The 25950-nt window shown below is 41.8% G+C and overlaps 2 protein-coding genes across 4 annotated transcripts in view; one reads left to right on the top strand and one right to left on the bottom strand.

Moving 5' to 3' along the window:
• The window catches only part of brsk2a (BR serine/threonine kinase 2a), a 166549-nt gene extending 163701 nt beyond the window's left edge, over positions 1-2848 (top strand). For 2 of the 3 annotated variants that reach the window (XM_088297802.1, XM_088297803.1), the window contains one exon: positions 842-2848. In XM_088297802.1, coding sequence (XP_088153928.1) covers positions 842-978 — 137 coding nt within the window. In that variant the 3' untranslated portion in view covers positions 979-2848. The remainder of the gene's footprint in view (positions 1-841) is intronic. The other variant, XM_088297804.1, reaches the window with a different exon arrangement.
• A 455-nt stretch (positions 2849-3303) lies between these two features.
• The window catches only part of LOC148335397 (ankyrin repeat and BTB/POZ domain-containing protein 2-like), a 37488-nt gene continuing 14841 nt past the window's right edge, over positions 3304-25950 (bottom strand). Inside the window, exons 2-17 of the mRNA XM_088297800.1 lie at positions 17019-17168; positions 13771-13981; positions 9752-9904; positions 9289-9454; positions 9067-9156; positions 8466-8567; positions 8133-8229; positions 7217-7352; positions 6023-6300; positions 5512-5690; positions 5308-5413; positions 4866-4968; positions 4689-4776; positions 4523-4591; positions 4265-4378; positions 3304-4151 (exon numbers count right to left, since the gene is read on the bottom strand). Of these exons, the coding sequence (XP_088153926.1) occupies positions 3927-4151; positions 4265-4378; positions 4523-4591; positions 4689-4776; positions 4866-4968; positions 5308-5413; positions 5512-5690; positions 6023-6300; positions 7217-7352; positions 8133-8229; positions 8466-8567; positions 9067-9156; positions 9289-9454; positions 9752-9904; positions 13771-13981; positions 17019-17168 (2267 nt within the window). The 3' untranslated portion in view covers positions 3304-3926. The remainder of the gene's footprint in view (positions 4152-4264; positions 4379-4522; positions 4592-4688; positions 4777-4865; positions 4969-5307; positions 5414-5511; positions 5691-6022; positions 6301-7216; positions 7353-8132; positions 8230-8465; positions 8568-9066; positions 9157-9288; positions 9455-9751; positions 9905-13770; positions 13982-17018; positions 17169-25950) is intronic.

The raw sequence follows: 25950 nt of genomic DNA, 5'->3' as shown, positions 1-25950 counted from the left end.
GTATGAAAAGTCAGCAGCTAAAAAAAGGTTTTCACTGCAGTGTTGCTGCAGCCAATTGCTTAGCTCAATCTCGCTTCTTTAGCCAGCACACTACTTGGGACTCTGCAGCTGTTTCGGTTGAGCAGTGCGAGATATTTTGACTCACTTTCTTCATGTTGTGACGAACCAAATCATCCATCTATGTATGTTGTATAGCGCTTGTCCTCATCCGGGTTGCCAGTGAGCTCAAGCCAGGGTCGCCGCCAGAAAGTTTTCAGCGGGGTGACCAGGGCGACGTAATACCACATTAGTTGGGTTTCCAGAGAGTTGCTCATAATAAAAATGATATTTCTTCAAATTTCAAACAATTGATACTTTTAGATTTTTGTGTTGAAAAGTGTTTGGCTTCTGCTGTGTAATTCTTATCTATTTCATACCAGAAGGACCAAGTGTAACTAAAAGCAAAGTTTTGCTCAGCTTAATTTACTAAATAACGCCATTGTATTTGTATTTTGCTTTGCATGGTAGTCGACTTCTATCTCATGCAGTTAACAGCCAATCATTTTTCACCTACAGCCGAAAGTTCTGATTTTGCTTGACATTGACTCAGATGTTCTTGACGAAGACAGATACTTTTAGACCCTGTACAGCAGACCAATAAAGGCAGAAATTGTAACGATGACTCCACCATCTTTATTCACATCAATAAGTGCACTTAAACTTAGTGAACTGCGCAGCATTTGTGGCCCACTCTTCTTCGTCTCCTCCCCCTGCTCCCTTTACTTCCCTGGCACGCTCGCCCCCGTGTGCCTCGTCGGCACCTTGAGTAACGTGTCTGCCGTAATTCGACACCTCTTTTCAGACGAGAAGAACGGCCAGGTGCCATCCAAGCGCTGCCCCTCGCCCGCGCACGCCCGCAGGCACGAGCAGGAAAACAATGCCGCCAAATGTCCGCTTGTCAAGTTGACGCTACAAGAGGAGTCGCTAGAACCGAACTAGATAGGGATCACCATCTTTTCCTCATCCCTCCTTTGCACCATCTCACGTCCTTTTTTCGTGCTGCTAAAGTGTGTGTGCTAACCTCACTTGTCTTCCATCCCAGGACTTATCCAGAAAACCTATTAAGTCCCATCCCCGTCCCTCCCTCCTGACCCCCGCCCCCGCACCGCCCCACCCCAGAGACGTGCGCATGGAGGACTACTTTCGAGAGGTTTGGGTTACCATGGAAACACATGCTTCATCCCTCCCAACCCGCTGTGCCCTGACAGTAGAAGTAGAAGACATTTCCTTTGGTGTTCCCGATTGCCCCGCCCCCTCCATACACACTGAGCACGCTTGCCTCAGAAAACAAGCATTTTGCTAAGAGACTCAACATGCATACCAGCACATTTCCAGTATGCACACTAAACTCTGGGATGTATTACCAAGAAAAAGAAGAGACAAGCAAGAGGCGGAGGAGAGCAGACATGGACGCTCGCTGGATTGTATTTTTTAGTTTTTTTTTTCCTTTAACGTGCTTTCTTTGAGATGAACTCCATGTCAAATTCTGACTTTACCCGAACTACCCACTACTGCTGCAAATGAACTGGAACTGTGATTTCAGAGAGAAGTTGAGGGGTCCTAACAATGTGGACGGGTGGGTGGTTATCTGAAAATGAATGATTTATTCTGTTGTACAGACTGCTGTCATTTCTGATGTACAAAGTCAAAGAGTTGTCTCGTTGTGACACAATGTTTTGGTAGCCAATAGGAGAAATCATCAGTGTATTTTTGGTCACATGATCATTTTTGTCTTTCATGTTCTCTGCAGCACTTTGTCTTCAGTTCTCCATCAGACCTCTCGCTCACGTACTTACCAGCAGTAGAAAGAGAAGAACAAACAAACATTATGTGATACATGTGCTTATTTTTGTATTTTTGGCCCTTATTTATTCATGTCATGGTGTCATTTCCTAATTTATTATAACTTGACTATTTATATGAACAAAGCTGTTAGGTCAGTTGAATGTTATTTATTATTACCCTCTTGTGTGTTTGTAAATGGGTCACCATTTGAAGAAAAACAAGATCTAATTTTAGCTGAATGATGAAGCTTTTCCTCAGCAATGAGTGAAAAGAGAACTTGTGAAAAAAAAACAACAACAACAACAAAAAAATGATTTAAGAATGTAGACTTAGCCTCTTTTTGGAGAGAGGGAATGCTCTTTTATTGATATTTGTCAGTTTCTATATTATTGTTTGCATAGGCTGGGCCTGAGAAGGACAACGTTGATCTACAGATCTTCTCTTTGTAAATAGACGGTTCAAAAATGGGGCTGATTGTCTTCTTTACCATGCTGGGGATTCCTGCTCTATACGTTTAGCTTGTATTGCTGTGTGCATGTCAAACATGAGCTTTTCTTTGCATGGCTTTTGGTGTACATGTTCCACGCTGATCAGTGGCCATAAAGGTACCTTTTATGTTGGCCGACCCACCCCCTCCTTTTTTTACCTCGGCTTAAACTTGTCCCTTTTTTTTTTTTTTTTTTTTTTTTTTTAATCCCCTCCCACTTGCCAATCTTTCCCCCTTCTCTTTATCTTGCGCACAACGTTTTTGAGCAATGCCTCTCACTCTGTGCCACTCTACGGAGGTCTCGGACGCCTGAGCTGTCTTATGTGGGTGTACAGAAGGCACAGGGAGAGTATATGAATACTTACCAATACAAAGCAATACCCTCATGTCAACTCTCCTTTGTTTTCTACAAATGGAAAGCAAGCATCTCAGAGGACAGCAAGTGAGAGCCAGAGCAGGAACTAAAGAGACTGATGTAATCCCCATATAACATAACTGTGAGCATCATCATGCTGAGAAAATAAAATCATTCCGTTATGGTGTGTATCTTTTTCTTTCGTAGGCGAGTCCCCTGCATGCGTTGTTGCTTTAGATTTTGTCAGGGGTCCCCAACATTTTTGAAATGGAAAAAAATATTTATTGGCTACTGATTTATGTGAAAGGCTACGGGTTTGATACACACTTAAGAAATTACATCCAACTTAGCTTTAATTCCCTGTTAATGGCATTCATTCATGTGAAGACATTTCTTACATTATCAACTATTATTTAACCTGATAAGAAATATCAATAATATAATAATTTCTTCAACATTCCTCGGAAATCACAATGCCTAGTGACAGGTGAGCTTTTATCAGAACAGTGTGTCGTTGACCTCTGATCCAGTATACGGTATATTTAAGTGTGTCCCACTTTCCCGAGTCACCTGCCATGGCAACATTTAAATTAAGCATTTACAATTATGTATTGCTGAATTCCAAAAAGACAATTAGTGAATACCAAGTGTATATTTATTATAAAATATTCAAGACAACTTTTCATGAATCCCACATTTTGTTCCTGTTGCTACAAAGAATTCAGCCTCAGCATAGCTAAGCTTAAGTGACTTTAGAGTGTACCTCGAACAGTGAAAACAACGTAAAAACAATTTTGGATTGGAAAAAAAAAAGAACAAAAGATAAGAAGATCCTGTTAAATACTCTAAAATATTTTTTCTCATTAAATAAAAACTCAGAAAGAATGGATTATGTGGTCATTTTGGAGGGCAAAATGAAAAGAAACGTGCATGTCACTGACCTCGCATTTTACATTTTTAGTTAGTTCTGATGGAACAAGCCCACAAGTCCAGCATGGCTCGTGTGCTTCAGTCTGGAGAGCCACTTGCTCCAAGGCGGTTAGTTACTATTTTGCCCACTAGAGGGTAGCAGTGGCTTACAGTTCTCATTCCCCCCTCCCACAAGAAGCTTCCTGAGCCCTTTCCAAACATTCTGTACACCACAAATAAGTCCAAGTCGGGTGCTCAACAAACTACATCAGTCACTGTGGATATTCTACATCACACGTGTATTGCCATAGGGAAAAAATGTCTGCTTTTTTGCATGTTGTCCTGGTGTCCTCACACTCTTGATGTGACGTAGAGCGAGCGTAGCCGACGGGCCAGAGCGACCTCGAGCTCATCCAGGGGTGATTCGCCTTGGTTGAGGGCCAGTGTAGAGGTGGAGCTGCTGCCTTGTCGGCATCCAAGGAGCAGATACCTGAAGGTCTCCCGCTCCATTAGTGCCGGCATTTGCTGCAGGAAGTAACCTTCACAGAACGAGCTCAGCTCCACTGACCCGTGAGCCTGAGACAAAACACAATCGCATGATCTTATTTCTTTTTGCTTTACAAAATGCATGTCATACACCAAGAAGCTGTCTGTAAGTGAGAGGGTGTATTGTTTGTGTATTGTGTTACCTTGGCAGTCTTGTAAATGCTAACTGCATTATCCAGGTTGATGTGCTGAGAGCAGATGAGCTCACAATGCCTTTGCAGAGCCCCCAGCTGGAACACACACGCGGCTGACAATAGCTGAAAGAAAAAAAGAAAGTGCATTTAAAAAGACCTTTTCAATCAAGCTGAACCAAAGGTCAACAATTAAAATCTTAAAAGGACATGTAGGTATGTCAAGGCCTGACGGATGTGATCGTTTTATGATGATAAAATAGTTCTCACCTCCAACAAATCAGGCACTCTGGTTTTAAGTGACTCCGTTCCTCCACAGTACAGGTATGACATCATCATCTGTATGGATGTCAAAGCCACTCATTATGTCAGGTTTGTTGTGCTGCTTTAAAATGATAGACAATATTCATTTGTGTAATCTTAGAATTGGACGTACCTGGAAAACATTGTATTTGACGTCACTGATCTCAATCTTCCTGTTGGCAGTTGTATCAGAGCCAAAGGACGCCAGCAGAGATTTGAATCTGGGAGAGAGAGAGGAAAATCGTCTTATTAAAACATTTGAAGACAAACATGTTGATTAAGGGGTGTGAGTAGACACAACGGCACTGACTTGTCAGAAGCTGTGATGAGCAGGACTCTGTGGGCATAGAAGGGTTTGCCTTCCACCAAGAAAGTTACATCTGACATCTCCTGGTTATTCAGGAAGTGAGGATCTGCAGGGAAACGTTAGGGAAACAAGTGACAACGTATATAACAAAGATTTCAAATAGAAACAGAATGACATCATGACCTTTAATTAGTTTGCATTACCAAATTTTGAAACACGGAAACAGTAATGTTTCATGCGTATTTTATATCCATCAATCCTATCCTAAATTCTGCAGTAAAGTGGACTATCACAATAACCATAATAATAAACTCATTCCTCTTTTGACAGCTTCATCTATATTTGCAAAGAGTTCTTGTATTGGCTATAATTTGACAGGACAGGTCGAACTAAATTTGTGTCCAATCAGTGTCTTAAAAAAAAATAAATAGAGTAGCGCTCATACCCAATTGTGCTGAGAGAGTTGCCTTCATTTCGGGGACAGCAGGAAGAGGAGCTGGGCCAAAACAGTGGCTAAAAATGTGTGACAACTGTTGGATGATGGCATCACTCTGCGAAGAAACATGAACAAACAGATGATGGTGATGGTGTGTTTTGAAGGCATGTGTGTGTGGGTGGGGGAGGGAGGAGTAAAAGGTTAGGGGCCTACCTTGGTGGTTCGCAGGATGCTGAACATGAGCGGCAGGCCCACGGTGAGCAGCTCCTCACAGTAATCTTCCTCTCTGATGGAGGTAAACTCCCTGAGGAGGGACAACGTGACGCCCACTCTGGACTGCTGCTCGGCGCACCGCAGGGACTCGAGCCACACGTGAAGCTTCCACTGAACGCCTAGCGACACACAAGTGGGGGTGACATTAGGCGTGCAAAATTCAGATTTCTACAAGTTGCATACTTTCGATGGACATTTATGGAACTTGATATGAATAAAGCAGGTATTTACTAAACTGAAGGTTGGCTCTTAATCAGCGTTTGGACTAGTTTTGGTTAACTAAATGCACTGAGCTTTTTGTTGATGAAAACTCTTGTAGCTTTAGTGGTGCTCTGAATAGGGAACTTGAACATAGTTGGGGAAATTTTCGTCCGTTTCATTTAAAAAAAACAAAAAAAAACGGAAAAGAAAATCTAAATCAGTGGCGGTTCAGTGGCCATGTTTTAGCTACCCAGCGCTCGCAGCTCCATAGTAACGTCCAGGTATCCATGTTCGGCGCTGTAGTAGCTGGCCTCCTGCAATGCCTTCATCCTGGCCTTGCACAGTCTGGCTAAGCCTCCCTCCGTTACAGCCCCCGGGCCAGCGGAAGGGTTGGGCAGCGTGGAAAGTGGGAGGAAAGGGCAGATCATCTCCTCCTCCCCTTCCACCCCCTCAGCCAGTATCTCCTCCAGAGACAGGACATCCTCTTGAACCTTCTGAGGCTGAGTCAGGAGCTTTCTCAGCACGTTCCTGACAAGATAAAGAAAAGGAAGTTGGTGTGCGCGACCAGGACGCGGAGGAGAGAGGCGAAAACGAGCAGGGGAAGGCGCGGACAGATTTATAGGCACTCGTGTCGCAGCGCATCCATCCGCGTCTGTGACCCTGCGGCCTCCCGCTTGTCCCGCTCTTTGTGGAATGTGACGTGTTGAGTCTATATTGTGTTCACACTCAGCCTGAGAGAGCAGGTGCAGAGATTTATGCTACCATCTGGTGCTTGCAGACAAATGGATAGTAAAAGCAAAAGGTTGCTGCAAACCAAAAGTGGCCATGAAACAAGTTAAACACAGGTGATATTGCTCTTATGGCCAGCATTTGAATGTGTTAATTCCAACTAGTCGTTACCATACAAATACAAACAAACAGGTGTTTTTTCAATCACATTTAAAAATGTGTTGCGGTGGGCACAACCAAGGTAATGCTAGTCCGACTAACTGAAAGTGGAGGAGTAACATGACTTGCCACGCCAATTGGGTTTGGATCGTAAAAAGACACATCATCACATCACATCACATCACATCATGGCTTATACAGTGACTTGAAAGTTTCTAAAATGTATTTAAAAGCTTGACGATAGAGCCTTATGAAGACAGCTTGTGTCGCAGCCTTATGGAAAATAGACAAAAAATATTGATCATTGTTTTCCAATCTAAAAGTAAATGTCATTACAAAGAATCCAATTCACTCATTTTGTTTGAAATCAAGCCCCACCACTACAATTTGCACTGAAGTTAAAAAAGACAAAAAAACAACCCTTGCACTCAATTGATGACACAGTGTGCTAATTAGATGTTCACAAGTGTGCAATAACGGATTTAAAAATAAAGCAATTCACATCCCATGTTTGTGCAGTATATTCATGTTCTTTTGAAAGAGGGAGGGCAAGTACCTGTGGCCATGTGCCGCAGCGTGACTGAAGCAGTTCATGTCTTCGTAGAGAGATGACGTCAGGGCGTTTCCGTCACGGGCCTTTGATAATGGGTCAGCACCTCTTGCCAGCAGCAACGTCACCATCTCATAGTTGCCTGGACACAATGTAGTTGAAATCAGTTACATCCAGACATGGCTATGAGCAGTAAATAAAATGCAGAATTGGGAAACAGATTCATTTTTTTTTTTTTAACTAAAACGAAATATTCTAACTATGTACTAGATATAGCACAGGATACTTAATCTAAATAGATTAAATCTAAATAGAAAGAATCTTAATAGATTGCATTGTGATATTTATTAAATTATATTAGACAGGAAGAATAGTGGAGAGTATAATGCATCGTCTCATGAACACACAGCTTTTTTTTTATTAAGGCTAACCTTTCACTCAGGTAGCTACAATTTAAAAACAAATGTCAAGGCAAGCTGACCACTTGACGCAAAGCCGAACATTATTTGTAAACTCAAAATTTTGCAAGGCTTGTATTCAATGTCATTATGGTCATAGTAGTCATCGTGTCGTGGTTTGAAAGCAGCAAATACAGTCATATTGGACTCTTCACACGCTGTCAGTGTGGTTATGCAGAGCATGCCTGTCCTCCCCTGCAGCACTTGTGCCTCTCAAATGATCCCACAAAGGAATGTTGCCCCAAGCTTGCAAACTGCCGGAGGCAGCGCTCCTCTTCCTCGCTAAGCCTCCATTTAGCCTTTGATTTTCTCTGTCCAGTTTTACATTCACAACTCGCCCTCTGTGATGGCACATGACCACATGCGTGATTGATGATGATAACACGCTCAGTTGTTTGAGTCTAATGATAGTTTTGGCTTATGTAGTGTTATTTATGTGCGTGTGTGTGCGTTTGTGTAGCAACCTGCTGCCGAAGCCAGCTGCAGCGGTGTGTCTGCCGTGTTCTCCTGTCCATTACGGACTGCCGCTCCCTCCACACTGGCCCCAGCATCCAACAGTAGCTGCAGAGACACAGCACATCCAGTGTTCCATTCAACAATGTCTGACATCCACGGAACTCACATTTGTCAGTGCGCTTTTGAAAGGCCATCGTGTGTCACGTTCACTATGGACTTTGTAGCACGAGACGCTGTCATTGTGAAAGTACTTTCTACTTCTTAATGTGAGGTCGTGTGGCTCAAACCGAAGACGACCACACTACCACCCAACGCATGAGAATGTGTATTTTGTTGCCCACCTGCACCACTGAGATGTGCCCGTGCAGCACGGCGAAGGTGAGTGCCGCCCAATGACGGCTGTCAGGATGCACAGACGGATGTTTCGGGGAGCACGGCGGAACCTGTCAAATCGGAGTTACACATCAAGATCAGACTCAGAAAAAAAAAACATATCATGAAAATCGAAGAAGAGCCTCATAATCAGCACCACAAACAATAAACATATTCACGCTGTCTATGCCAAGTCATTAAAAATAAAGTGCTGTGTTTAGTGTTGCTGCTGCTGTTATTTTACAGCTATGTGATTTGTTTTCTATGGCATGGTGGAGCATGTGGTTAGCGCGTCTGCCTCACAATAAATCTTGACGGGGGCCTGTCTGTGTACATTTTGTCTGTCTTTTCCAGTTTACTCACACAAGTCAAAAACATTCACAGTAGGTTCGCGAGAGACTCCAAATAGTGATTGGTGTTAATTTGAGTGTGAATGGAGTCTGCAATTAACTACCGACCAGTGCAAGGGGGCACCTCACCTCTTGCGCCGAGTCAGAAGGGCCCCCTCTTTTACATATAAAGACTAGATGAGGTTCAAGAATGAAGCCGGAATTGCTCAAGAACATTTACCGCCACATCAAGGTTGGCACCAGCATCAATCAGCATCTGAACGAGTGCCTCATCTCCAGCGGCACAGGCGTACATTAGAGGGGTCATCCCCTGAGAGATGGCAAGAGAGGACAAGAAAAGAACCAAATAGTTGATCTTTAAGCGTGTTCTCTCTGTGTGTTGCTGTCCTCGCAACACATATGAAGTGTCTTAAAACAGCAACAAAATGAGGCTGGTCAGCACCTGGTCATCCATGCTGTTGACGCCATCGGGTCCCAGCAGGTCGATGGCTTGGCCGATGAGATCTGTACGGCCACAGTTGAGCATCCGGAAGCCCAAGTCGAGGTGGAACTTGTCTGTGGCTGCCTTGGAGTCCAAACGCTTGAAGGAGCTGAAGCAGCACTCAGGCCTGACGAGGAGACAGACAAATTGTCAGCTGAGTAGGCAAGCTGGAATGCACCATGTAGTCTAGTTAGTGCCAAAAAATGTACTGCTCCCAATTCAGACAGAGACTTTTTTGTTTGTCTTGAGACATTCTCATAGAAAATCTTAAGAGACAAGCTCATCACAAATACACTGTTTTGGATGTATTTGTTTCGATGTTAAGAAGTAGCACATTGGTAGTAAGTGTAAGTACAACACCGGTCATGTGACCAGGTGCAGAGTTGACATTCCACACAGTGGGTATACGTGTGTTGACACGTACTTAAGCTGTCTGGGCTCACAGTCCAGTCCAGGAAGGAGCAGCCTGGCAGTCTGTCTGACATCATCAGTGTCCACCAGCAGACTCTTCCGATGTTCAGCATGAACTACGGCCACTCTGATCCACTCCATCAGAGGCGGCAGCAAGAGGAAGGGCCTGTGAAGCAAATGACACGATTTTAATACTGACATCTGGACTCGCAACCTGGGTTTAACCCTTGATTTGTTTCTGTATCAGACAGTGCTGAAGGAGGATTTGCTCACTTCTCATGATTCACACACATTAAGAAGAAACTCATAAACCATCTTCAACCGTGACGTATGTGTCTGGCAGCTCTTTCCCTGAACCCTGACTCGCCTTTTACAGCTTCTGTTTCCTCCCATACAGACACTCATAGTCACACATTTACCACGCACTTTTTAAGTAACCATAGATTCAAACACATGACTGTACCAGACGCCACTGATAAAGAAAACAGAATCAACGGCAACTAAAAAAGAACTGCAAGCCTACAAATAGATCTGAGAGACAAAAACGATCCAGTGCTGACAGCAGTTGAAGAAAGTTGCTTTGATCACAGAAAAGTATCAAAATAAACACCAGTCGAGAAGTGTAGCATGAAATGTGCCCATTCAGACTGCTTGATTGACTAATCACCTTTGCCTTTTGTTTCTCTCCCCACTGTCATCTCACACTTCTTCTAATAGCTTGAGAAATTGACCACATCTTGTCTTGTTATCTTCTTTCAGTCTCTTCTGTATTCCTTCCATCCCCCATGCAGTGTTTGAACAATGACCAACACTGCGAGAGGCATTCTTGTTTGCGTTTGATCAGGCTAAGCAATCAGACAGAATGATAATCAATGTTTGAACAGTGTTATCATGACTCACTAAAACGCATTACGCATTGCTGGGATGATATTATTTTGGGGAGATGATAAGAACCCCAATGCATACAATGAATACAGGTGGAGATAAAAGCATGAGACTGTCGTGCAGATGCAGCAGCAAACACCATTACAATTCATATGTAATGGTGATGTACTGTCATTTGATCATCTCAGTTTTTTTTTTGCTTATTCATATTGTCCCTTAATATAATGTGGTTTTACCCCAAACCCAAATTTTCAATACATTGAAAGTATGTGGTATGAAATTCCACCTGAAAGCCATTTGTCCATATAAGGGGGAGAATAATACAGCTTCCCAACACGGTGCATTTAAGGGCGTAAGTATCTTTCATTTAGCTATTTAAAGCTCTTCCAGGCTGCAATGTTAACGACCAGGCAAGTGACACAAATGGGATAAGTTAGAGATGGATGGTCCAAGAGAGTGTTACGTTGGGAGCCGGCAGGGATTGCCTGAGTGCTGGGGAAATGGCTTGCAGGCAGGTGTGGTATGTCTATTTTAAGAAATGGGGGTGGGTGGTCATTTCATTCGCTTATAACAACATTGGTGTGGAGTGAGAAGAAAATCCTGTTTCCAGTTCAAGAGATGCAGTGCAGAACACCTCAGAATCAATGACAACCTTCATAGGATCCTCTCAAGACTTGCCACACAATTGTCTGTCCTCCTCATGGCTCCTCCCTTCTTTTTTAAATACATAAATACACTCTGATAGGACTGATGCAAAGCCAATGCTTGACAATCTGAATACGACTTAATATCCGTTGAACAATCCGATTCATTTAGTCAATTGATACTTTATAGCGTGTGTGTGCGAGTATGTGTGTATTGAGTGCTTAAAAGTAACAAATTCCATCAGTCGGAACAGAGAATGTAGAGGTGTTAATGTACATCTTTCACCTTTGAAACACCATCACAGATTGAAGAAGCCTATGAAATAACTCCTTGATGCTCTCATGCACAAAAAAACATGTAAACTTCTCCCTCTGGCTACATTCATTAGTATTAGGACAATCCAAATCTGACTTGAGGTCTGGGTTATGCCCTACAGCCTGAAACACAAACCCAGCTTTGTCAAAGGTCAACGCAACATTAAAGTGTGGATGCCTGTTAGCAATGAAACCGGATAGCCCTGATGGCTAGCTGACTGACCCAATGTGCTTGGGCTCCATACTGAGAACAGCATGATAGACTAACTTTCACCCACTTTGTTTACACAGAAATATTAGCTCCGAGTCATGGCGCCTTCTTCACTACAACCTAGCTGGCTACAAATTGACAGGCTACTAATTTCTTCAGCTATGTTGGAAATGTTACGATATTTTACTCATCAGGAGGTACTGTCAAACACTTCACTGACCTAAATGGCTTGAGTGCGCTCAAGTCTACGTTTCAACCAATTTACAATGAGTTCCACTGGCATGGCCCATCGTGGGCTTGGGCTGGAAATGGTCAAGTTTACCCACCGATGTGGAATATGATTACTCTTGTAAGGAAACCATAAAAGGAGTGCAACCGTATCTGATATTAACATCTTATCGCTGCACTACATCTATCCTTTGGCTCCTCTGAATCCACTGCATTTAAAGGGTGGAGGAGTGTGTATTATGTACAAGAGAGAGCTTTTTGATTACGATTTAAGTTACTCTACAACAAAACGAGTTAAATGACAATACCATACAATACACACAATAATAATAGACTACAAGCACAATATAGTACAATACTAACAGTAATAAAAACAAAACAGATTTATCCACCCCCCCACCCAAAAAAAATAAGACTAACACAAAATATGATGTGTAAACTGGCTATAATTCTAGTTTTTAAAAAAGTATCTCCCGTTTCGAGAAATGATTCTGCAATTACAACGCTCACCACATAATAGTTGATGATGTGGCCCACACAGATTTGGTGGTTTGGGGGTTTCCAGCAAAGATTCCATAACGGCAGCCACCGAAGTTGAACACGGCAATCGACTGTATCGTTATCATCTGCCAGGATTGTAATCACAACCAACCCTTCCCTGTCGCAACGCCTCACCTGGGCCGTACTGCTCCATATGCAACATCACAAGCGGCAAGTGAATGCAGCAAATGTACAATCACGTCATCCTGCACATTCAAACTAAGCTGAAATACGCCTAACAATAACAATTCCTCAACACTTCTTAGCACATCCCAGGAGAGGTCAAAGTAAAGTGACAGTGTCCACCTTTGCTCACTTGCATTTGGTCATCATAACTTGCACTTCTGGGAGCCAGCTTGCTCTTTGGACAGATTCATATGTGGCAGCCGATGAAATCACAAAAACCTAACATGGATGATGCCATACATGCCTACCTTCATCAAAATCCATCTGCTCCTCATTTAAATGTCTAGTTAGGACTCGGTTTGGCAGCCTTTGTACATAAGCGATGGTTTTAGTTACTTTGGAAGTGTATCGCACAGCTGCACTGGATGCCTAACTGTGTGTTTCATTTCAGAACCCACACTCAATTATAAGTAGTATGGTCATTTTAACTGACAGCACACAAAGTAAGTCATTATAGCCACGTTTTTTTTTTTATTTGAGTTATGAAACAATCGTAAGAAAAAATTCTCTCTGAGCACTGTAAGAACACTAAATTACCATAACAGCAAACAAATGATCTCGGGCATACCTAACAGAACTAGGTGAGCTATCAGCACCTCCAAAAATCTTTCAAACCAGCTGCTTTTGCCTAATTTGACCTCTAAATTGCAGTTTGCCCAGCTATAACATCAACATTAACACCTGGATGTTCATGCTGACCTCTAATTTACCCTCAGAAGACTTTTTGAAGTGGAAATTTCACACAAGGGATGAAGAGTAGTCTGCAGATAAACGACACTTTGAGTGATTAATTACCTTTTTGGGCAGTGTTAAGTTGAGTTTTAAATTATTTATGTAGTGAGACAAGACAAATGGACAAATTTATTTCATAGTTAAGATATTACATGGTGCCTTAATAAATGAAAATGATCAAAATGGCAAAATAGTTTCCTAATGTTGTATTTTGGGCAAAGGTTAAACTTGATAAAAGAAATCTGAATTTCACTGTATCGGTGATGTTTGTCAAGAAACTAAAGCACTCACCTCTCTTTGCTTAGTGCCATACGCGGGGGATCTAAATTGGGGTTCTCCATGGACTCCATTTGCGGGCAGCGCAGGAAGTAGTAGAGGGTGTGGAGGGCGTCAGGCGACCAGGACACAGACTGCTGCGGGCGCGAATGGCGTGCTGGACTGAGCCCCGGACGCACGGAGCTCAAGCGTTGCATGTGGTGCATCGCACGAGACACCAGGTCACCTGGTAAACAGAAATTGGACATGTTGACGTTACATGATCTACGTATATTGTCTTAAGCAGAATAAAGTTTATTTATTCAGATCAGCATCAGCATCTATCCTGGGCCAGTCTTGTTCAGGCCCTTCATAGATGGCAAGAACGGATACTTGATATCAGCGTAAACCTTGCGGGTTTCTAAATGAACCGGAATTCCCCTTTTTTCCGTAACCACTTAGATTTAACACTCCTGCCCTTATTACTCTCCCACCATGCCTTGCCTTCAGCGGTGTCTGTCCTTAGCGGCGTCATTAGCGGTAAGCACAGCCAAGCACCAAGGATAAATTGTCATTTATCTTTAATCACTGAAGGAGTTCATATAGTACTGTGACAGATAAGTAGATTAGTGGCCCCAACAAAGAGTTTATCGACTTCAACATGATGGTATGTAATCACTGCATTCCCCTTATACTATCGGTGTGTTAGTAAAATGACTTTGGGATCGCAGACAAAAATTAATACCAGTGGAATATTTTGTGAAACATTAGTACCACTCAAATCTTGAGCACTTGAAATGGTAAAAACGGTGTTTTAATGAGCTCATACTAGGAGCGTGCATAGAGTTGTCAATCTCTGCAATAAAAAGCAAGTTATTTTCTCTAGTGTAACTTTACATGAGCAAGCGGCACTACATAAATCTTAATTCAGAAGGAAGCCCTCGAGATGCTGTGATCCTAGCGAGCTTTTGACTGAGTATCGGATGAAAAGAGCATTGGCTAGACTAGCAACCATCAAAGGAAGGAGATGAGGAGGGAGTGGGTGCTTGGGGGGGAAGAAAGAACAAGGGTGAATATGAACATGGTATATTATAGCGCTCATTTAGTATAATTGCCGCCGGGCTAATTTCTAACCGGATTAGCATGAGTGGTGGTGCACAGGGGTTGGGGCTTTGAGGGTTGTCCAGTGTGTATGGGCACATTAAAGGGTTTGGAGTAGATACGGTTAGCCCGCCTTAAACAGCCCACACTTCAAACTCACAAAAGGACCCCCTTTGTGTTAACCACTAACAGCATTTGACCCAGGAGGTCTCCTCAGAATTCTTAGCAAAGATGGAGAGCCTTTCTCTGGCTTTACAGCTCACATTGTGCCCAGGGGCCTAAACTAGCTGTCAGGGGTCACAGATGCATATAAAACGATGTGTTTCATTCTTAAAATTATTCATTATATTATTTCTTAACCTCTATGAGCTTACTGGGGGACAAAATACAAAGTCTTTGACGATAGATTAATAAAAAAAAAGCTAGAAAGCCACTTTTCAGCCCCCCTCAACATAATTACAAAAAGTGCACTCTGTACTTGGTCTGATAAGTTGATGTTATTTACTTTAAAGAACCTGTAAAGGGAATTCTGTGATTTGTTTTCAAAATACATTCTACATGTTTTGAACATAATTGCTGAAAATGTCCGAAGACTGAGACCTGACCTCAATTGTGGATTTACAGTACTCTTTTTTCAACGTTTTTCGGGACATGACTAAAACAAGTCAGAGTGACACACTCGGACTGCTAGCAGGAATCAGCGCCAACACAAACACACACACGCACACACACGCACACGCACACGCACACTCACACAAATTCACATAGTGGGTGGAGTACCACTGCTGAACAGCAGTTAAAAACATTGAAGCATGTTTAAATGTACTGTTCACAGCCAGTCTAATCCAATATTTCCACCCATTTTGCAAAATTTGCTGAAATCCAGTATCCTGCCATTCAGATTCCATCGTGTTAAAGTATGCTAAATAAATGGCCAGCCAAACCCACTGTAAAGACTGAACAGGACTGAACAGTCCAGGATATAAACACCTGTGTCTGTATGGTCTCCCTGGCCTCAGATATCAGTGCCAAGACCCCTGTATTTTGTTTACATGTACGGCTATCAGTGAACACGTTGCCTGTGTGTCTGTTTGTCTTTGTAGGCACGAAAGGGTGCGAAGCATGCCAGCCCTGCCCAGAACAGCTCAGATTCATAGCACTCGAGTGGCGTGGCACAAAGAGTCCACTGAGCAAGTGGGAGAAAGACTGTGTGTGTTACAGAGCGAGCGTTGACTTTCTTAATGTCCAGCTAACGACAGCCGTGTATGAAGGTGGCCTTGTGCTTGAGGAACAAATGGCAAAGTGTTACCTCGTTTAGGTGGGGAAACCTGACCTGCACTTGCACCGCACTGATCTCTACGGCCCGATTGCTCGCTCCCTTTAACAACAACTTTTCCATCAGATACCCAGATCAAAACATTTGTTTATTCAGTTTGCACGCAATCCTCCGTTAACTTTTATTAACCCTGTTTATACTTGCAGTTGGATGACCCTTCGAATAGAGCTTTGAAATACTTCGGGTCCACCTTCATTCACTGTCATGTAGCATCCGTTTTACAAGGCCACATGTAAAAATCAAGTCAATTTAAAACATGTTATGATTTAATGTGTACCTACTTCCGGCACGATACATCGCACAAAGCAAAGACTGGAGTGAGACCTTGAAGAGGATCAGCATAGTGACTGACATCAACAACAGGTCGATAAGGTGATGCTTTTTCGAACAACGTACCAGGGGATATATTTCAGGCCCACCCGCAATAAGTGAAAAGCCACAATAAAGATACAGTTTGTGTTGGACTGTTCGCCCGGCATTCAATAAACTGGATTGGCAACTGTGGCTCCTCTTTCCCACATGTGAGAGCAACGCGGTAAGTATACTGTAAAAACCCAGGAAGAATTATCACAACAAACCACATATGTATGTAATATAACAGCAATATCCACGATAGACAAGTTGATGCATGGCCGTGGTAATTAAATTGCAATGTAGCCGAGTACACATCAATAGAAAAAGTTGAATGTGATAGTCCCATCTTTCAGATCAAAGACTTCATTTCTTTCCTGAGTTCAGCCCTTTAGAATTTTCAGTATTTAAGACTCATGATATAGCTAGTCACATTTTGCAACAGGTCTATGTTCCACTTGAGAGAGGATCAGCATGCTAAGTAGACGAGACTTACTGAGTTCAGAGATGCTGCCCACACAGGTAGCGAGCAGTGACTGCTCCAGTGTCCTGAGCTCCAGTTGGGCATAGGCATCCTCCCTGCAGTCGACAGACGTCTGATGATTCTCTGTGTAAGGACTGAAATGGGCCGGCAATGACAAAACACCTATGGCAGGTAAAAAGGAGAGAAAAGGAAGTCATGAGAGGTGCAGAATTTTAAGAAAACCAAACAAATATCAGTATCATCCCTCAAAGAACAATTGTTATTGGTATTTACACAGTGGATGTGTACGCTTGGTATGCATAACCACTCCTCTATGAGTGACTATGACTTGCAGAAACGGCAATTTTCACACCTAATATGATTGCAGGAGATGGGGACAATAAAAGGTGTGCTTGGTATCATTTATTCAAGTGTAAAGGCACTAAATGAGTCAAACCAGCATCTTAGCACACTCCTTCAAACCTGTTTTTCAACACAAAGATCCACACAAAGCAATTAAACTACTAATATGATGGATTTGCAATTTATTTTTGCAAGACAATATATTTTACAAACATGTTATTCATTTTAACAATGAACTTTAGACAGAGATCAAATCGTAATACTTCCTAATCCTTAAACATTTAATACTGCATGTGAGCCAGTGGTGGGAAAGGACTGGTTCTCAAGAGTTTCTACGAAGCATTCATGGCAGTGGAACGAGACAAAATAATTCATTATAATACTATGCTACGTGGATATGCACAAATAAGGGACAGGTTTATAAGGGATTAACTTCTCATATGAAATGCTTTCGATGTTGTTATCCTCTCCCCAACAAAGAGAGTATATGTAATCTTAGAAAGTACATATTTAAAAATGAAGTAGAGTTTGGATTACCTACCTAAAAAGTCACTATATTAGATTATACTAATGCACCCCATGTGGCCGATTTCCATCTGAAGTGAATTCAAATAGTACGAACATTGTTTAATCGGTTTTAGCTATTCCAGAACTGTGGCAGCTGCGGCCCTCCTCCCCAATTCAGATTGATTAACATTTTTAAAGTATCGGGTCAACTTTCTGAAATATAGGTTAGCAAAGCTGATACACTTCAAGGCAATCAAGTCCTGTGACATTTGCAACAGTACTCAGACATTTCATATAATGAGGCTTCGTAATATACTGATGTCAGAGTGAGCAACAACTTTTGAGTCAGAGGTCATGAGTAGGAGCAAGTGAGTCCATTTTAAGGAACTCTGAGATCTGCAGCATTTGTTAACAGGCAGTCGTATTAAACAAGACGTTCTTGTCGGGAAATGTGTTGAATTGTGAGTTGTTTGTCTCTTGATTTGAATTCACTCATGGTCTTGATTTCATGGTTCGCTTGGTTTTATGACCTAATACAAACACACCCTGCAAACGCACACATATTACTCATCAACAACCATGACAGCCTTAAACAGCAACATGGTGTCAACTGTAGACCGCCACGATTAGCACATCTTTTTATTTCTCCATTAAAGGAGGGTCAACTGTGAGATAAAGCAAAGTATACCCTGGATGTATTTCTTCAGTACACGGTACAGTTAAAGTAAGATGCAGCGCTGAACTCTTTGACAAAATGCATGAACAGCCATTTTGGTGCGATTACATCGACATTAACCATGTGTTGCTTAATTAAAGAGATGCTAAAATTCAATTAATAACATATGTAGTGTGAATAGTATAATTTCTGACAAAAATAAAAGGATTTTTGGACTTCTGTCAGGCTACCTCATGTATTAGTTGTGATTGAATGATTGAGGATGCTGAGGCAAAACTTTAAATATGTGTCAAAAATATGTATCGGGTCTCCTAAAGCAATCTCAAGTGTAATTTGTAAAATACATTGACACAACTTAATAACTGTATAATTGTGTACAATTGAGTTGCGCTCTCAAAAATATGCATGGGGGGATCACTTGCCGTACATGTGGTCACTTATAGTATAGAGGTCTGTAATAGTCTTTTTGTATCGGAATCCAAAGCTCCAAAGAACCTCACGACTTTACTTGAGCTTTGCTCAATGTGGAATGGTGTTTTCAATCCAAAATACACACAAAGACCACAAAAGTGAAAAAAGTGTGCTGTGAAACGAAGGCCATTACCCCTGCTCAAGTGGCGTGGGGATCAATACCGTTTGAGCTGTCGATGCCTCTGATACCACAACTTCTCAATTTATATGATGATACTTTTGAGACTTCAGTCATTGAAGTGTTTGCAGCATTATACCAGAAAGGCGAGTCTTGGTATTGACTGGCAGTCGCACACAAGTATCACATAAAGAGCTGTGAGGCATCTCCCCGAAGCAGAAGAAAGTTCACATAACTTTTACATATTGACAGTCCAAATCATTTGTGACGGCCGACCGTTGGGGAAACACTGCGGCTGTAACAACTCATTTCGCAGAGCCGATCGATTAAATGGATTGCAAATGAAGACACTACAGCAGATCACAAAAGGTGCATGAAATGCAAAGTGTTGGCTAATCCGATACGGCCGATCAGATCGACGTAAAATCTGCCAGAGTAACACTGGCTAATGGTATGAGGTCTCGTACAGAAGTGTTACTTCAGCTGTCTGTGTGTGTCTCTTTCTCGCATTTTCTATGCATAATCCAACGTGTATACAGTATGTGCTGACTCCCCATTTCAAAACAAAAGAAAAGGCTGTCTCTTGCAGAGCGCTACCACCACAAAGAACATTTCAGTCAGACAAAAAAAAAAACACTACCTTGTGCACAAAACAATTACAAATACTGAGAATGGTTGTATTTCAACTACACCGCTGAAATGCTTCTTGTGCTTCAGTAATAGACTGATTCGATTATATAATACAATCCATCTTTATTTATATAGCACATTTCATAACAGCTGGAGCTGTAACAAAGCACTACCCATATGGTGTAATATAAGATTAATGCTCATGCACGGGGCACTCTCCTGAACTGCCAATTTGATAAGTACATCACATAAAAAATATATTATTGAATTGAAAGAGATAACTTAGCATTGACGATTAATGGAGACTGTCTTCCATTTGCATGGGTAAAAGTGTGTGCAAATTTAAAATGTGATACCGGATGTGTGCATGAATATGCATTGATGGGACTGAGACAAAGAAAGCTACATTAATTCACTGGTCTTCCAAATGCAAGGAGTATTCAAGGAAATCAAATTATTTCATTGAGATGATACTATGTTATACTGTATTGTGATAGGATTGGAGACTAATGATGATCCTGATTACTAAAATAAAGTACTAGCATGTACCGTCCATCACATTCTCCAAAGTTCCCACAGTCCCACCCTTGTTTTACCACCAAAGCAGAGCGTGCGTCATCGGGACCTGACCTGAGGTTTACAATTCAAGCAGAGCCTCTCGCCACTTCCACCACTATTAGAGGAGCATCAACAAACGTAAGACTGTAATACACAAGACAGTGAACCTTCTGTGGCTGCTATGGTTTAATTATTGAGGTTGGCCCTCAAAATGCCATGTGGGAATCATGGCTACAAAGCATAGCTCAAACATACCGCAAACTCATGAGCGCCCATCCATCAAAGTATCTCTGAAAAACAAGCAGGACATTTCAGCCAAGCTTTCATTCAGAGGACTGTCTAGCATACTGCACAAAACGCAATATATTTTGATTTGGGTCAATGTTTTTGCCAAGCCACACTTTGACTTCAAATGGTGTAAAGCAGCACAAATAAGGTGCCTTGATTAGTTCTGTCAAATTGATGGCTCAAGATTCACCAGGGATTAATTTTCCTTCGTTCTGACCTTGAATCTTTGATTGCACATATGTTCAGCTCAGTTCTGAAAAAAGCACCGCACATCCTTGGACCAACTGGCGTGTGCCAATTTGTTTTGTCTACTACAAAGAATGTGTGAATAAATAAAGGACATATTATCCTTGCTCAAAGAATGTATGTGTGCATGTTTACTCGCCTGCTTGCGTGTGTGTGTGTGTGTGGGGGGGGGGATGTGTGGGTGGGGGTGTGAGCGTGTGTTTGTCTACAAACACACAACTGTCTGATTTGCAACCTGAACAGCCTCTTCATTTAGTGCAGGGTGGATCAGAGAGCCAGGAAAAGGAGGCTTCAAAGTCACTTCCCCTAGTGCGAATGGGGCAGTTATTTAGGACAAGGAGGCTTTAAGCGCCCTCCTGTGTGGAAGGTGGACGGAAAATGAAAAATCCCTCAATGGTACAATGTTTAACTGGGGCTGTTATCTGATGTGACATCCTTGGTGTTTTCACAAGAGAAAATAATATAAACACACATACACTTCACTTTTCCCACCCAAAAGGACTGTGTTATCAGTGCTTTATTGGAGGCACATTTAAGAGTGTAAACAAATGGAGTGTGAAAAGAGGGTATGTTCAATATGTGGTTACATACGGGCTCGATGAAGTAGCACTATTCGTTTGGCTGTAACGACACAGTTGTAAATAGAAGGATTCACCATGTAGGGTAAAAAAAAATGGTGTTTGCTTGGGCTGGTGGGTCCTCCTTATGATCCTTATCTAAACAGACTTCAAATGGGACAGAGGGGCATTTAGAAAGCCTACGTGGGCTATTAGTGTTTGGGCTAAATATAATCATCCGTTTGAAAAGTAAGCATGTCTACAAACTAAACTTTCTGGATACAGAGTAGCATTCATGGATTGAATAACCTTACATTTACAGTTTGGGTTGAAATGGTAGGCGCCTTCACGCCCCTTCTTGTCATGTACAAGCACACACAGTTATGCCTTTGAGATGAGGATGATAGAAGGTCTTCACAATGTCCTGAGACACCTCTAGTGACAGGGGTCATGGGTCGGAGACGATGTGCAGCTGAAGCTAAAAACACAAGTAACCTTATCAGATGAGAAGAAGGGGGTTACCCCAAGTCACTAAGTAACGACATCCACTCACATTGCTGATCACCGAATAATCTCAACTAACGGGAATCTGAAAAATAAGTGGTTGCTGAATATGGTCATTGAGATAAAAACGGATTCACTGATTGAAAAGTGTCGCTCATAAATTGGGAACCCTAAGCAGACATGTCTACATAAGAGATCGAGTTATGTTGTGTCATCCGTAAAAAGCAGTATGTGTGCAAAGGAAAAAATCTGATCATTAAACTAAATGAACTCTTGATGAATGAAATCATAAACTGATTATGAGGGAGGGAATTAATTTCTTGAAGGTTGCATGTGAGACCTTAAACAGGTGGATTTCATTTCTTTTTTTTTAAGTGGTAAATTGTATTGCTGTAATAATAATAATAATAATAATAATAATAATCCCTTTATTAGTCCCACAATGGGGAAATTCGTGATTCGAACCCAGGCCTCCTGGGGAGACTGGGTCCTGAACGCGGCGCCTTAGACCACTCGGCCATCCTGGCAGCCATAAGATTTAGTTCCCATACCGGGAGTTGAACCCGGGCCGCCTGGGTGAAAACCAGGAATCCTCACCGCTATGTTAATTATCGTGGTATCGCAATGAAAAATAAATATATATTTTTTAAATTCTGAATCAATCACATTAAAATGACACAGTACAAATATTAACAATAAATTAAATTTCAACATTTTTTATATGTTTCTGAAGTGTGCAGTCATTATAAGCACAAACCATTATTAGCCATTATTAGGATTTCCATATCATTAGCCGCGCAAATTGCCCTCTACCGTCCACTGTGTAGAAAAGAGGAAGGTTGCTAAACAAGAGGCCTACAGCTGAGCATGGCCCAATATTTTTTTAAACAAATTTATTACTAAAATGCTCAGATAAGTCAAATACATTGACAACGTATCCCTAAGTTGGCAACTGAAGACAGGTCCTTCTTGTTCGCTTGCACTGCAGACACGCGTGCACATCAAAATAAAACCAGCAGACACTTATCGTTTTATTTTGACATTGCAAAGGCTGCAGGGGCTGTTCATGGACACCGTTAGAAAAAATGAAACAACTGCAAAAACACGCTCCCACGCACACATGTGCGCATGCAGGATGAGATTGGATTTGCCATGCCTGGCTTTGGTTTCCCACAGTCCTGAAAAATATCATATAAGCTCCTCAGCGCAACTAACCCTAATCCTAAACATGACTTCAAAATCCCTTCTTCAAGCTCCTACCTTCTCCTTCTCGCAGACTTCTGTGTCCCCCTCTTTTTCTCTCTAATCACGTTTTATACAGTTTACATTCCAGGGCAACTTGTGGTGCCTGTGGCTATCTGGTCTCGTTCAACAGTCCCTGGTTCCATGTGTGACTTTACGTTGCATGCATCAAAGGGACAGCATAGCACTATTAAATGGGGGTAAAAATACACATCAATATAAATACTGGTTTTGTTTCTTCATGATGTTTGATGACTATTACAACCACCCAGCGGTCGCAGTATTCAATAATCCATGTTTAATGGTGAGATGATGTCATCATCCAAAACGCTGGCAGAAAATACAATTGAAATAGAAGAAAATAACTGACAAGAAAATTCAATCATGAAAATTTGCATTTTTTTTTAAGTTTAGTTAGAGCGAAATCTACTGGCCACAAGAGCCAGTTTGTTTGTGTGGCCTTTCATGAACAAGCAAAGATCTATTCATCTCTTGACGAACTGTGGAGTAGGCACAAAGAGCATCATTTGTTCGTGAATAAATTGTTCCCATTCTGTCAGTGATCTATTCCTTCTCAGCTTCATCATCAACAGATCAACAGATAAAAACTGCACCCTCATTGCATCATATTCTATTTGCATCCATTTATTGCTCTCGCTTCCTTGAAATTCAGCATTGGCATGGCACGGCAGGTGACTTAGCACGTGCTGTTTATTTCCGTACTCGGGCAAATAAGTTTACAAAGACCAACTCAAATCCTTTCCAACTCTCACATCCGGCTATAAACTCAGTTGTTCTGCTTTAGTTCCCATAAACCAGGGAGTGGTTTTGATGCAGTCTTAGAATTCGATGTTTCAAAGAACTGAGATCCAACATCGCTGTTGCAAATCTAAAGCAGCTTTCTGCTGATTAACATTCCAACGTTGGGCACTGTAGAGAGCAAAATCATGTCGCAGAACACACAAATGAGGAAAAGAAACTACAGCTACTGGGTCTGGTGGAGGGTCTCGTGTAAAGATTATGATATTTTTTAAATCCCCTTTCTCTTTTTTCCTGTAATGCTCTCTCAAAATAAGATTTAAAATCATTTTCACTCCAGAGTGGAAAATAACCTCAGGAAAAAAGGGTCGACCATAGGGGTGTCCATCAGCACTACAGTGCATTAAAAAAAAGAAGATTGGGTGGTCTTTGTAATTTATAAAAAGATCACAGGTCATCGAACGGGGTAAGTGTGCAATATTTCACAGAAGCACACAGTGAATGGGCAAAGCATTGCTTAAATTTTTTTATTGTCTGTTCTAACAAATGGGGCGAGTCCGTAATAACGTCGCACCTACCATCCGAATGTCATTGTTGAGAAAAACAGTGTGCACTGTGAAATAAAGAAAGCACACAATACAAGGGGATGCACATATGTCCTAACATTGGTTGGGTGACTGCGTACCTCAGGCAATTAATCTTGAAATCAATGCCACTGATGAAACGTCAAAGAAAACACAAAAGTGGTTATAAATAAATGGACCACCCAACCTCCGACGTAAAAATGTACGGCACTTATGTACTGGTCACCAAAGTGTCATCCAATGCACAAATCATGTGAATGTGTCTTTGTTGCTGAATGACAGCAATGTACAACTCTCAACAGTGTGTGTGTGTGTGAGTGTTTTTGTCTGGGAGACAGTGAGTGACCTGCTTGTGTATAGGAGGTGTAGTATGTAGCAGGTATAGTCCCCCTCATTCAACAGCCTGCAACACCCATTTGACACCCAGGGGGGTTAGGAGCTCACCCCTTGACCCTCTCACACACTCTATGCATAGCACAAGCACACACAACCAGAAAGGGGGTGTTTCCACACACCAAAAGGAGCCTGCTAAAAAGGACTGTTCTCTAAGCAGAGTTGTCCCATGCTGCCATTAAAACCGTCACACAGCAAAACACATTTATTGGAGCCTATTCTGACACGCTATAATGTTAACAAAGCCCGATTGTCTCACAGAGCACCCATACTAAAAGAGTACACCAAAAGTTGCAGTGATGGTGGGAAGTGTGTTATTGACACTGAAAAATATAAAGGAATAAACAAACTGGATGGAGGGAAAGATGACCTTTAATACAGTCGTTACCGGACTGCGGGCCACTTATTATTTGAGGCTAAAAAATATATTATTTTCAAAAAGTACCGCCTTCTCTTCATTAAATCGGAGTCATGACTCATGCCAAGACGCTAATTGTCTTGCTCACTTTAAGCTAATATTAAATCCACAGGCTAGAGTAAACAAAACAGAATACGTATGAAGCACCTAACCCCAAACGACACCCCGTCACCAGTCCGCAAAAGATAAGGAGCTGTATGAACCAGTTGGTAGTGGAAAAAAGTTGGAGAACACTGCTTTAATTGATTCCTTACTCAACATATAAAAGGGAAAAAAAACTATTGTTTTTTTGTTTTATCATTTTTTATGAATACCATATATACACCAAGCTCTCAGTGGCTGCAAAAACATTTACGTCTTCATCTGGAACAAGACCAGTAAAATTATCACTTTCCTTCCAATGAGCTTCCTGCGGAAATGTGAAGCTCTAGACTTGATTGTGAAGGACAATGAAAGCGAAGGAAGACTTAACACTGAAACAACAAAGGCACAAAGGAGAGAAGTGCCCACTAGTGAAAATGTATCATGAGGATTTTAAAGGCCTTCCGTGCTGACTTGGCATGTCGGACATGAGTCTCAATAATATACTGTCTGATGGACTCTGCTTGCTGAGTCAATCGACTCCCTAAATAAATGTGATCCATGAGTTAA

Source organism: Idiotropiscis lumnitzeri, chromosome 6 (assembly GCF_059441095.1).
Source record: "Idiotropiscis lumnitzeri isolate Australia: NSW breed Sydney's pygmy pipehorse chromosome 6, RoL_Ilum_1.0, whole genome shotgun sequence".
NCBI classification, from domain to species: Eukaryota; Metazoa; Chordata; class Actinopteri; order Syngnathiformes; family Syngnathidae; genus Idiotropiscis; species Idiotropiscis lumnitzeri.
The sequence above is the reverse complement of the archived record's forward strand: the minus strand, read 5'-3'. Positions and strand labels throughout refer to the sequence as shown.